We start from the raw sequence: 13811 nt of genomic DNA on the forward strand, positions 1-13811 counted from the left end.
AAAATCATATAAGCAGGGTTTGGCCCATGAGTGGGAATAACCATAGCCCTTCTGAATAGGAAGGACTGGGAGTCTTAAAACATAAAATATTAAAAATAAAAGGAATAGCTCTCTGGAAATTGGAAAAGAAAGGATTCCAGAGAAGAAATCTGGTCAATATAAAAACAAAAGATATTAATAAATGTATATATACTATCTAATATAGAACATATAATATGTACTGGTATGGTAATATTTTTTTTACATTTGGAGAGACAGATAGATGAAAGGAAGGAAGAAAGAAAAGAAAGAAAGAAAGAAAGAAAGAAAGAAAGAAAGAAAGAAAGAAAGAATACAGACATATTCCAAAGAGAAATAAAAGGGACTTTAGAATCTTAAAACTGAAAGGAATTTTGGGACAGAAACTATCATAGATGAAAAGAACCTTAGAATCAATAACAACAGGTCAAACATGACTCATAGAACATAGATAAAACTTTTAGCTCATAGGTTATAAGGTCTCAGATGTAGGAGGGATGTTAAAATCATAGAACATAGAATGTCAAAACTGGAAAAGATCTTGGAAACCATCTATCTAGTCCAGCTCCCTCATTTTATAGTTGAAAAAAAACAAAGAAATGAAGGGACTTCAAGGTTTAATGAAGGAGAACAGAAGCCCCATTATGTAGTTATCCAAACTCTGCTTAGAATTCTGAATGAACAAGGCAACAGAATTAGCATGAAAATGAAAGGTTCAATCAATACATATTTATTGAATCTGCAATGAGTCAGGCCTTCAATTTTGTTGGGGGGGGAGGGTAGATATATCAAAGAATAGGAATATCTCCTGGTTTGAGTTCAATAAGGGGCAACAGAGAGATAATGATTTTAAGAGTGAAGGGGACTCAGAGGAAAGAAAACACAAGGATAAAAATTAGAAGCGGTCTTAGAGACACCTTCTAATTCAATCCCTCATTCTACAGATGAGGAAACTGAGACCCAGAGAGGGAAGGAGATTAGTCTAGGGACTGTCAAAGCCCAGATTCCAGCCCAAGCCTTTCAGCTGCAAAAACCAGTCCTGTAGATATCCACTAGCTAGTGGACATCTGGAAAAAATGTGAAGAGGTGGCACAGAAAGTCAAAATTCAAAGTCAGCATAGGAATCATCTTGTCTGACCCATCATTTTGTGAATGAGGAAACTGAGGACCATAATGAGAAAGTAATTGTCTCAAGTTCACATAATAATAAATCAGTAATCAGGTGTCCCAGCACTTCTCCAGTCAATCCAGGTCTTTCCCCATATTGACTCTTATCATATCAAGTTCAGTAAAGTTTACTTCAAAAGACAAACATGGTGGGAGAAAAAAAAAGGGGAAAAATAAGACAGGCACAATTCATTATAAAAGCATATTGTATAGAAATCAGTTTGGGATATAGAGCAGACATTTAATGAATACATTATTGATTGATTGATTAAAATATCTATGTAATTTTATCTGTGCCACATCTGCCCTTGTGGAGAAAAAAATTAGTCAAGGCTGCTGAGATAGAGCCAGAATGATGGCTACCTGAAAGTTATCTAGTCAAGTCCTTTACCCCAAAAGAGAAAAAGCAAGTCAATAAATAAATGAAGAAAATAAAAGAAAGTCCCATTCCTCTTCACTTCAGTGCTTGTTTTTCCATGTAGCTGGAGAAGCAACTTGTAGAAAGAGCTACATCCCTAGAGGAAAGGATGGTGAGATGGGAGTCAGGAGAAATTTGCTTTGGTCCTGGCTAGATTCTCCTTACTAGCATATAGCTTTTAACACAGCATGTGACTTCTCAGCCTCAGATTTCTTCCTCTGAAAATGGGAATAATAATTTCTGCCCTGTCTCCCAGTATGTACTAGAATTAGTTGGAGTTTGGGGTTTTGAGGGAGTTTATTTTTGAGAAATAGGGAGTTGGCTTAAGGAATTTAGGACTGTTACCACCATTATCACTGCTATTGCATCTGTGACTTATGCAAAACTATAAAGGAATTAAGCTAAAAGAAAGGGACTGAGTGGTTTGGAATTTCCTCTTCTTCTGAAATTCCCAAGATCTCTCTCTGCAGCTCATTCAAGTCCTGGGCACCCAAAGGGGAAGTTATGTTCACCAGCTTGGCCAAGATATCAGACTCCAATTCAGAGTTAATAAGTGAAAGGGGAAGACAGAGAGATACATAATCTAGGGAGGGAAGAATCACCAAAAGTGAACTATTAACTTTCCCCACCACACCCAATATTCCTTCCCTTCTCCATACTGCCCTACCTAGACTCCCCTGGTATCAACTGGATTAAAACAACAGACAAGGGAATTTTTCTAACCCAGGGAGAAAGCTGATGGAGTGTTTGATCAACCCAATAGTTCTCCGGTCCTTTGGCAGCTCTTAGAGTTCTGCGACTTACAGACAGAAGTCCTGGGTTCTCTCCAAGATTAATAACAGGTAGCAGCTATCCAGGGACTACTAGACCTGATGTCCACTAGCCCTTTGGCTAACTCTAGTTTATCAACTGTAAATCAAAAAGATTGGCTAGATGATCTCTAAAACCTCTTCCAGCCTTGACTTGATAGCTTATGATTCCTAAAAGTCCTTCTACATCTAGAATAGCTGTACCTCTGTTGCACCTTAAAATTTGCCGAGTACTTTGTGAGATTATGTGGTGGTACCTATTATCATGCCCATTTTGCATATAAAGATGTTGAGTTTGAGGTGATAGGGTTTACTCAAAGCCAGGGAGCACATCTCTCCTGGCACACCTTCCCCCAGACTCCCGAGGAAAGCTTCTCCTTGCTTCTGAGACAATTTCTTCCTTTGTCCCTACAGCGATCCGGCAGGAGCTGAGCCGGATCAGCACGACATAATGGTGGGCTGGCTGTGAATTGGCCCCGGGTTTCCAGCCTGGCCCAGGATCTAGGAAGACTGAATCATCTCAAAGGGCACCAAGGTGCTCCAAGGGCACTTCCCATCCCACCCCCTGACCCCAACCCACCCTCTACTCCTTGGTCCAGAAACCCTTTTTATTAGCAGACTCAGCACACAGTGAAGCTTTGCTGTCTGAGATTCACTTCATTTAAAGTCTTAACCTAAAAGGGAAAAAAAAAATTTAAAAAAAAAAGGATTTGAAATTCCTGGATTTTCTCAAGCCCACCACCTGACACTGCCCATTCGGTTGTTTGTTGCCTTTTTTGTATTTTGTATTTGCTTATCTACGTATAGGACGTTTCTTTTTAGTGGTAGAGAGGACAGCAGGAGCCATTTGCTTCCTAGGTGACAGAAGGGCCCTGGGCCCAACCATCAGCAGCTGAGGACCATCTGCCAACAGTAAGGGGGCCCCACCTGGAAACATGTAGGCAGAGGCTTGGGGTGAGGGAGGAGTGGGTGGATTCCAGGGTCTCACAATATCCAAACGGTACTTCAGCGCGCCACAGTATCTGTGTTCATATGGGTAATAAACTGTTTCCTGTCCACCCAGAGCTCCGGCTCTTGGCGTCTTGGATTTGTCTCATCAACCATAAAAACATCAGCTAATATAATGGCAACGTGTCCCATTTGTACCGGCCTCTTCCACATGTCAAAGTGTTTCCCAATCTGTCATTTCATCTCATCCTCACAAAACCTTTGTGATGTAGGTAGGGGAGCACCCTTTCCATTTTGCAGATAAGAAAACTGAGTTCCAGAGACAAAGAAGATAGGAGCAGAGGCAGCTAGGTGGTGCAGTGGATAGAGCACCAGACCTGAGTTCAAAATCCAACCTCTGACACTTCATAATTATCTAGCCGTGGGACCTTGGGCAAGTCATGTGACCCCACTGCCTAGCAAAAAAACAAAAGTTAAAAAAAAAAGAAGATAAGAATGGAGAGTTAGAGAGGATCTTATCCATCCTCTTGAGTCTAAACCAGGCCCTCATTTTATAGGAAACCCAAACACACAATTCTCACACAGCTGAGAATTATCAGGTCAGGATTAAAACAACTGCATTGTGACTGTTTCAATATATCATGGATCCACATAAGAAATTAAATGGGAAATTGAGGGGGTTTGCAGAAGTCACAGACAAGGCAGGAAGGCCAGCAGATGATCAAGAAAAAATTTAGAAACTCAGAAATGCATAAACTAAAACTTAGCATTTCCAATCCAGAATTCTTTCCACCACACCAAACCTCTCTGGAGAGAAAAGGTTAAAAAAAAAAAAGAAACCTTCATATTTCTAATATACTTTAAGGTCAACAAAGTACATTCCCCCATAATAACCCTGCCATCATTTATAGGATCATAGATTTAGAGCTAGAAGGTACCTTAGAAGTCATCTGACCCAACCCCCTTCCTTTGTTTATTAGGAGCCAGAAAAGTTTAGGGACTTCCCTAAGGTGTTGATAAGAGGCAATCAGCATTTGAACCCAGGAATTCTGAGTCTAAATCCACACAAAATCTCAGGAAAAGCCCAACAACTTGAAATTACAAAAATAGAACTTATTAATAACTGACCGTTGAGAATCACATCATTTCATATGATACTAATACCACCACTGTGAGGAAGATGCCATTTTACAAATGAGGAAATTGAGGCTCAGCTAAATAAAGTGATTTCACATGCTCACACATCTACATAGTACAAAAATTCTTAAACTGAGGTCTGGGACCCCTAAAGGGGTCCAGATGGGAGGAAAGTATATCTTTATTTCAACATAACTGGTTTCCTTTGTAATCCTATGTATTTTGTGCGTTTCAAAACATTTTTCTGAGAAAGGGAACATAGGCTTCATCAGACATGAGTCCATGATCCCAAAAAAGATTTCAGAACTTTTGCCTTAGTGTATTATTATCATCCCCAATTTGCAGAAGACTAAAACTCAGAAGCAGGAAGTGACTTGCCCATTGTCAGTTAAACAAATTAGGGGTGCACCAGATCTCCTGTCACTAAGACAGGATAGATAGAACGATGGATCTGGAGTCAGGAAAACTCATCAAAAATATCTGAGATACCTACAAGCTCTGTGACCCGGGGTAAGTCACTTAAATCTGTTTGACAACAAGCCAGGGAAAGAAATGGCAAATCATTCCAGTATCTTTGCCAAGAAAACCCAAAATGGGATCACAAAAAGTCAGGTCTGACTGAAGTGAGTGAACAACAAAAACTCCTATCTCCAAGTCCAACAGAAGAAGGAGCCATTGGCTGGGAATGGAGGTGATCATGGAAGGTTTACTAAGAGCAGACCCATCTTATTTATCTAAGGAGCCCCCTGCAACTTTGTCCTCAGATGCCACATTGAGAGAGCTCTGGCAACACCTATCTTGTAACAGCCTAGATACCACAGAGTTTAGCATCTGGAATTTATCTAGATAATTGAGGTAAGGTAGGAAGCTAGTATGTGGTGGACTAAATTCTGTTTCTCCCCTACTTGGTTCCAGAGTAGCAGCAGATCCATCAGGCTCAATGCCACCCTCACCTTCCTAGCCAGTGATTTCTAGGATTTACCCTTGCATACTATTATCTTCTACACTGTGACTTTCCCCATTGTAGTTTCAATGTATCACAGATCCACGTAAGAAAATAAATGGGAATTTGATGGGAGTTTTGTAGAAGTGACAGACAAGACAGGAAGACCAGCAGATGACAAAAAAAGTTTCTAAATGCAGAAATGCATAAAATACATATATAATATTGAATGATATCAATAGCCCATAAAAGAAAAAAAAATCAGATTTCTCTGGTATAAGAGAAGGACCAGAAACTTTTACAGGAGTTTTCCAGATTGTTGGGGGGGTTACCCCCTGTGATATGGAAGGGATAACCATATAAAGATTTCTAGAAACGACTGAAACCCAAGCTTCAAAGATTACAGTTTTTTGTTTTACCTCTCTCACCCACAGTGGCTTCAAGGAATCCTATCTTCCTTGTTTGAGCCCCTGACAAAAGAACAGTTAAACATTAATTAGAAAGAGATGTGATGCCAGCTATAAATTCCTACAAAAGATTTTTATCAGCTCAGATAAATGTTCCCTGTGGGGGCCCTTGAAAAAACTGAAAGTGATCTAGAATCAATGTGATCTGGAATGAGGTTGGTTCTTTTTCATAACACCAGGCGTTATCATCATCAGAATTTTTATATGGCATTCTAAAGTTAGCAAAGCACTTTACACACATCTCATTTGATTCTCACACTTGTTCATCCTTCATTTTCTAAGAAAATTACAGATGATATCTTGATTTGCTTATGATCCCTGATAGGCCTCATTATTATACCCATTTTACTAATAAGGAAACTGAGGCAAATAAAGTGGGTTTTTTTGCCAAAAGTTATATAGCTAATAAGTGTTTGAGGCAAAATGGGAATTCATGTCTTGCCGACTCCGAGTCCAGTGTTCCATGCAGCTGTCCATGACTCCACCCTCCTCACTCATGTTCTGTTATGTCATAACTCATTTCTATTTCTCACCACCCTCAGTTCTATGAAACCAAAGCTTCCCTTTCTTCAGCTGTTTTCTGTCATCTAGCTTTCCCAATGGAAAGGGAAAATTAAATAATGATGATTCCACCAAACATTTGAAGAGTATCTTATTTTGTTAAGATGATACAACTGGTGAACTAGAATCTTCAGTCTTTAAATCCAACATTCTGGGGGCGGCTAGGTGGCACAGTGGATAAAGCACCAGCCCTGGAGCCAGGAGTACCTGGGTTCAAATCCGATCTCAACACTTAATAATTACCTAGCTGTATGGCCTTGGGCAAGCCACTTAACCCCCGGTTGCCTTGCAAAAAAAAACCCCATAAAAAATAAATCCAAAATTCTTTTATACCCATTCAAACTAGAGGTGTAATGTGGGGTTCAGGGAGGACTAGCACCTCTGGTGTGAGGGTTTGTTGAACCCTCTTCAGGGCTGCTCAGCCACCTTTCATGTCTACCTGTCACCGGGTTCTCACCTGAGACTCCAAGAAGCTGGAGCATGCGCAGCAACCACACTTTGGTAAAATGGTCTGGGGTGTAGAGGCTAAACCAAGGTTGAATATAATCAAGGAGTCTCAAACCTATCAATGAGTTAGGGGGGGTGTCTACCCCAAGAAGATGAAGACTTTCCCCAGAGAATGGGCAAGTGAGAATAATTTGTTCCCATAGCCATGAAGGCAGCTGAAGCAGGTTCCAGGGGTTCTTAGAGCTTGGTCAAATACACCAAAGGCATCTATTGCATCCTTGGCTACTAACAGTCCCCTTGACTTTTATCCTACACAGGACTTAGATGACTCTGGAGAAGAAAACAAGGCTGACAACTGACAACTGTGCAACTCTGCCTTTTGTAAATCCAATTCAAACACAGATCAAGTCATCTCCCTAGGATGTGATTCCCCTTTGAAAATGAAGTACCAACAATTCAAATTCAAATGCTTTTTGGTTGAGATGTCTTGTCTAGTCGGTCTCATTCCTTCCAGTGCATCAGAACTTGAGGAAAACAATATTTAAATCCAAAAGAAGGAGTTATTAATGGTTGGGTTTCCAGGTGACCGACTGAAGATAGAGCTTGGGAGTTGAGGGACAGGAGAGAAGGAGGAATTGAAAGGAGAGATTTAATAGGCCTGTCATATGAAACCTGTTGCACTCTCCCAGGGACACTCATGCTGCAACAATGGTCAAGAGGGACAAGAATCACCAGGTAGCAGCGCCAATAAATGTTTAACAGCCAAAATTCAATCTGTTCTTTTAATATTTCCTCCATCACTTCTGTTATTGTTAGTCATTTGCAGTTGTATCTGACTCTTCATCACCCCATTTTGGGTTTTCTTGGCACAGACATTGTACTAGTTTGCCATTTCCTCCTCCAGCTTATTTTACAGATGAGGAAACTGAAGCAAACAGGGATAAGTGACTTGCCCAGAGTGACTTTATAAGTTTATAGTATCTGAAGCCAGATTTGAACTCGTGTAGTTGTCTTCCTGACTCCATACCTGGCACTCCTATCCACTGTGCCACCTAGCTGTCCCTATCATTTTCTTAAGTCTAGATAATCAGCAAAATAATAAATCAAGCCTTGAACTGAAATATTTGCTGAGTTCTGAGGCTTAAATGATTGAACTAAAAATTTAACTATTAACTTCTGGTTTGATGCCACTCCCTGGCTTTGCTGGCTTCAGTTGTTTCCACTGTTCCCTTTCCTAGGTTAATTGCACTAGGAGAAAGGTAACCTGGAGATACCTGATCCTGTCAGTTGTTGATGGTGTAGAGGTGGGAAACAGAAAATAATGGAAGCATCTCTCTTTCAAAGGAGTATAGAGAGGGAAAGGAACACCCAATCTAAACTGATCTATCCCTCGGCTTGATTTTCTCTGAGTTTCATGACTTTTGTTATCCCTAGTGACCCAAAGAATAATTTTCACGTTAGTAGACCTTATATGCAGCATTCAGGGGGAAGAATTCTTTAAAAATAAAAGTGTTAAGAGACACTCAAAAGTTTAGGAAAATAAATCGTCAGCTAATCTGCATTTCAATGGGTAAGAAATAATAAAAGGTAATGCTGAATCTCCCCTTCCAAATTTATTCCATGATATAACTTGATATAACTACCCTCAAAAGTCATCTTCCCTTCTCCCCACTACACACACACACACACACACACACACACACACACAAACAAAAACACAGAGCCTTTTTGGTTATCTCAGACAGATGGCACTAGCATTAAGAGTTACCAGGAAAGGCTACTTGCAGAAGATGGGATTTTAACTAAGATTTGAAAAAAGCCAGAGAAAGCAGGAGGCAGAGAAGAGAATGGAGAGAATTCTAAGCATGGAGTAAAGCTAGTGAAAATGCCCAGAATCAGGAGATGAAATATCTTGTTTGAGAAAAATGGAAGAACAGTAAGGTCAGTTATCAGATTAGAGAGTACCTGGAGGGAAGTGAAGTGTGAGAAGCCTGGAAAAGTAGGAAGGGGCAAAGTTATCAAGAACTTTAAAAGTTAAATGGAGGGTTTTACATTTTATTCTGTAGGTAATCGGGAACCATAATGGGAGGAACAATAGTCAAATCTGTGCTTTAAGATCACTTGGTTTTGTTTGTTTGGGGTCCCACAGATAGTAAACATCTAAGGCCAGATTTGAAACCAAGTCTTCCTGACTCCAAACCTGGCACTCTACTGTGCCACCTAGCTGCCCTTATGATCACTTTGACAATTGAGTGGGAAATGGGATGAAGTGGAGAGATCTCCCGAGGTAGGGAGATCAATCAGCAGGCTATTAAAATAGTGATAAGAGCATGCACCAAGGTGGTGGCAGTAACAAAGGAAAAGAGGCCTAGGTTGTGAAGGTAGGATTGACAGAATCTGCAGCCCATTGGATGATGGGGAGTGGAGAGAGTGATGAATCATATAGGTTTCACATCTGGGTGACTAGGAGATGATGGTACCCTCAACAATCATAAGGAAGATGGGAAGAAGGAGGTTTAGAGGGTGAAAGGTGATAAGTTTGGGACATATTGTATTAAAGATATCCGTGGAACATCCAATTGAGATATCTAATAGGGTGCTGGAGATGTGAGACTGGATATCAGTTAGGGCTGGATAAATAAAACTGATCATAATACCATTGTTATCTTTGAATCTATGGTGGCTGATGAGATCACCAAGCAAAAGAATATAGAGAGAAAAGAGAAGGCACAGAATAGAACCTCAAAAGACACCCATAGTTACAAACTGAGACCTGTAGGATGACTCAGCCAAAATGTACTAAAGAAGGAATAATCATATTGGAAGAGAACCAGGAGAGAACAGTGCCTCAAAAATCTGGAGAGAAGAGAGAGTAATTAACTGTGACAAAGGTTGTAGAGAAGTCAAAAAGGATGAGAACTGAGAAAAGGTCATTAGAAAATGGGATATCAGAGCTGGAAAAAAAAACAATGTGAAATGTTTGAACTCCAAGGGATCTTAAAATGAAAGAGTAAAGGTTAAAATTGTAAGGAGTCTTAAATATCCAGTCCCTCCCTTATAAGAGAACCCCCTCTACATACATTTCAATGATTGTTTAAACACCTCCAAGTGATAGAAATCCCAGTCTCAAAACACAATCCATTCAATTGCTAGATAGCTCTAATTATCTTTATTAGATTAGTGAAATATTGAACTTTACCTTCTATCTCCTACTTTAAGCAAAGCAACATTAATCACCCTTCCACAGGAAAACCAAAATTTCCAAAACTACAAGACTCTTGTTTTGTTCCTCCCAAGTTTTCTCTTCTCCAAGGTCCCCAATTCCTTCAACTTCTCCTCAAATACAAAATGATAATGCCCAAGACAATGAGGGAAGATCAGCTGTTGGAGGATTAAATCTTCAGAGGAATAATGTGCAGTTTGGATCTTGGGATCTTGTTCCTGTGTTGAATCAAAAGGAAGAGGGATGATCCAAAGATGTGTTCCTGATTCTTCTATCATGGGCTGACTGTGGGATCAACAACCAGGCCAACCAGTTGTATTAAATGGGATAGGGGAGAGGTTTCTGTTAGTCAACAATTTTGACATAGGACCCTCCTTATTACTATCCCCAACCCAGTCTGGAACATAGGGAAGGAGAACAAGGAGAGGAGTCTAGACCCAGAGAAGGACACTTAGGTTGGAAACAAAGCTTCCAGGTCATTCCCTTCCTATCTTAACCCTCTTTAAGCGTATCACACAGGCATAAAAAGTCCAAGATTGGATTTAATTATTTTATTTTAAATCCAAATAACTTTCACAAACACAAGAGTTTCAAACATTTATTGCATTTGTTTTACAAAGGACCTCATAAGCCAGATAAAATATCCAGTGGAATGGCCCATAGGCCAATCTGTTGATATTTTCCCTCCCCTTTTTGGCTGGAGACCTGAGAATGAGCTCCAAAGAATTTTTTGCAAGTTGCTCTGAAAAGCATAAAGTGATATATAAACATAAAAGAGAACATTAGACTCATAAAATAACAAAGTTGGAAGGGACCTTGGACTCATACAATAGATTTATAAGGAGTTTATTAAAGAGACTTCTAGGTTGGAATTGACACGTTACCAGTCATATTAGTGGAAGATCCAAGACTCAAACCAAGATCCTTTACCTTTGAGTACGACTTTAATGGTTTAATGAAAGACTGGAATATCTCCATAAGAATACAAATTCTATCTCAAAGGCTATTTATTCAGGTGCTGAGAAAAGGTGCAGCTTGGGCCCAAGTGTGGCAGTAGCATCCTTTTGGAAGAAAGGGGAAGAGTTGGATCATAGACCCCAGTTTACAGCTCTCTGGGTCTTGAAGGTCCCATGCTTCTTATGCCATAGTAGTGGCCAAACTACTGTTGGTGGTACAGGAAGGGGAAAAGAGCTAATGACCTAATTAAGAATTCCAATCTCATAATTCTAGTGGAGTCAACCTTTCTGCCCAATTATTCCAGCAGGCTCCAAGTTGACCAGGGTTCAGAGCCTTTCAAGAATAATCTTTTTCTTGTTTCTCTACCCTTCAACATGGACCTTCTAAGTAGTTGGTGTTCCCTTTTGTATGGCAGCTGAAAAAAACCATAAATTATAAGAGGCTGTTTAGAAATCCTGGGAAATACTGGGAGAAAGAGATGAAACTGGCCAACATCAGAGTTTAAAGCATTCAGTCATCATAGAAAGAGAATGCCCAAAACAACCCTGGAATCCTCCAGCTATAAAATGTCAGTAAGGCCTTAGAAATAATCCATTCTGATCATTTCCTCTTATAGATGAAGAACCTAGAAACACAAAGAGGGGAAAACTGCTTGTTCAGGATCACACAAGGTTCTGGTGGCAGTATAGGAACAAGAGCCCTTTCCAAACCACCTTTCACCAAACCACCTTTCACTGGACTTAAAATAATCCTGCCCAGGGTTTTTTTTCACAGAGAAACTGACTTGTCAGGGACCTCAATTTGCAATAGATGGGCTGCAAAGAAGCCTTTGTCCCAAGAATTAGGCTGCTGTCTATAACCACCCAAGAGTGGCCCAGATGGAGTCACATCCACCAGCCCTAGGGGCCACAAGTTAGGGGTAAGGAAATGATAGGAGTGGGTAGAGGGCACCCTGACTCAAATGTCTCTCCTTTTTCCATTAAGCTCCTCTTACACTGTCATTATAACTTCATTCCTTGGAATTTTTTTTAAAAAATGCCCTCATTCAAATGAAGATCTCTCCAGCAAGCAATATGATAAAGTAGATAAATGTTGGCAAGGGATTCGAGGTGTTCTGGTACCAGATTTTCTAGCAGTGAGATTATTGTTGCCACTCTCTGGGTCTCAGTTTCCTCTAAATTATCTGTAAGCCCTGCTCCCTGTCCCCTTCTCCTCCAGTGGCTCTGACAGCCGGTTCTGGATGAATCGAAGGTCCCTTCCATAACTAATCTTTTTTTTTTTTTTTTAGGTTTTTGTAAGGCAAATGGGGTTAAGTGGCTTGTTGCCCAAGGCCACACAGCTAGGTAATTATTAAGTGTCTGAGACTGGATTTGAACCCAGGTACTCCTGACTCCAGGGCCAGTGCTTTCTTTATCCACTGCGCAACCCAGCTGCCCCTAGCTAACCCTCTTGACTAATCTTTTGCCCTAGCCACCCCTCTTGACTAATCTTTTGCCCTATAGAGCAGCTATGGCACATATTCATAAACAAGAAGTCAAAAGGCCCTGGGGGAATTAAAATGTTGAAGGACCGTTTCTTCTGCAGACCCAAATTGACATGATACAGAAAAATATTAATAACTCAAGAACAGCATAAGGACCATCCTTGAGGTTCTTTAGCAAGGAGCACCAGGCCACCTTGGAGAAAAGTTAATGTCCTCTTCCTCCTCCTCCTCCCTACCACCTTCAGGATACTAAATCATAAAATTTAGAACAGAAAGGAAACTTTGAGATTTTCTATTTAGTCCAACTTTCCCAGATCAATTCTGGTCCAGAACATGGTAAAAGTACTTAGGGCCAGGATCAAACCAAGACCTTTTGACTCAGAATTAAAGTTCTTTTGCTGTTATATCAGTACAAAGGGAGAATTCTGTTTTTTTCTGCCCTCCTGTTTCTCAGGACTGCAGGTCTTGGTATATGGGGCTCTCTGCTCAGAGTATACTGGAAGCCTCTTAGAGGCAGGTTGGACATGGGTGAGGTTTGTTGTTTCTGCTCTATTTCTTAGGAGATACATTCCACTATTTTGGTCATTTCAGAAAACTAACTCAGGCTCTACAATTCACATTGAGGATTTCTGCGCCAATCTTTTTTTTTTTCCAAGCAGGGTCCTGATCCTGGCTCAAGCTTTCCCCATCCATTAAATGGAAGACAAATTAGGAAGCTTTCAAGTTCTTGTAGACCCTCTTTGTCCTTGCAGCAGGCCCCATATTGTCTTTGAAGACAAAATCCCAGAGAACTTGGACCCAGGAATGGTGCTGGGGAAGGTTGTCATAATATTCAGGGGCAATTTTCCGCACCTGGAGAAAAGAGAGAAAGTCCGTCAGACATAGAATGCTATAACTGAAAAGGGATTGGAACAGCTAGGTGGCACTGGCCCTGGGATCTTAGGCAAGTAGCTTACCCCATTGCCTTGCAAAAACCAAAAGAGAGAGAGAGAGAGATAGATAGATAGATACAGACAGACAGACAGACAGACTATGGGACTGGGAGCTAAGAAGGACTTAACTGCTGACCATTTAGAAATGAGGCCCAAGGTCACACACAGTCAGTAGCAGAGTGAGATCTGGTCTCCTGACTTCTATTCCTGTATCATTTCTACTTCTATCTCCCCCAGCTGATTTGTGGAGAATCCAGGTTTGAATCAGCTCTACTATTTAAAAGAGCATAGGCAAGTTTCT

At 40.5% G+C, this 13811-nt stretch overlaps 2 protein-coding genes across 6 annotated transcripts in view; one reads left to right on the forward strand and one right to left on the reverse strand.

The window, feature by feature from the left end:
* EVL (Enah/Vasp-like) overlaps nucleotides 1-7632 on the forward strand; it is a 274426-nt gene extending 266794 nt beyond the window's left edge. For all 5 annotated transcript variants that reach the window (XM_074213076.1, XM_074213074.1, XM_074213077.1 and 2 more), the window contains one exon: nucleotides 2827-7632. In XM_074213076.1, coding sequence (XP_074069177.1) covers nucleotides 2827-2864 — 38 coding nt within the window. In that variant the 3' untranslated portion in view covers nucleotides 2865-7632. The remainder of the gene's footprint in view (nucleotides 1-2826) is intronic.
* A 3096-nt stretch (nucleotides 7633-10728) lies between these two features.
* DEGS2 (delta 4-desaturase, sphingolipid 2) overlaps nucleotides 10729-13811 on the reverse strand; it is an 84939-nt gene continuing 81856 nt past the window's right edge. The window contains exon 3 of the mRNA XM_074213079.1: nucleotides 10729-13430. Coding sequence (XP_074069180.1) covers nucleotides 13287-13430 — 144 coding nt within the window. The 3' untranslated portion in view covers nucleotides 10729-13286. The remainder of the gene's footprint in view (nucleotides 13431-13811) is intronic.

Source organism: Macrotis lagotis, chromosome 1 (assembly GCF_037893015.1).
Source record: "Macrotis lagotis isolate mMagLag1 chromosome 1, bilby.v1.9.chrom.fasta, whole genome shotgun sequence".
In the NCBI taxonomy this organism is placed as follows: domain Eukaryota; kingdom Metazoa; phylum Chordata; class Mammalia; order Peramelemorphia; family Peramelidae; genus Macrotis; species Macrotis lagotis.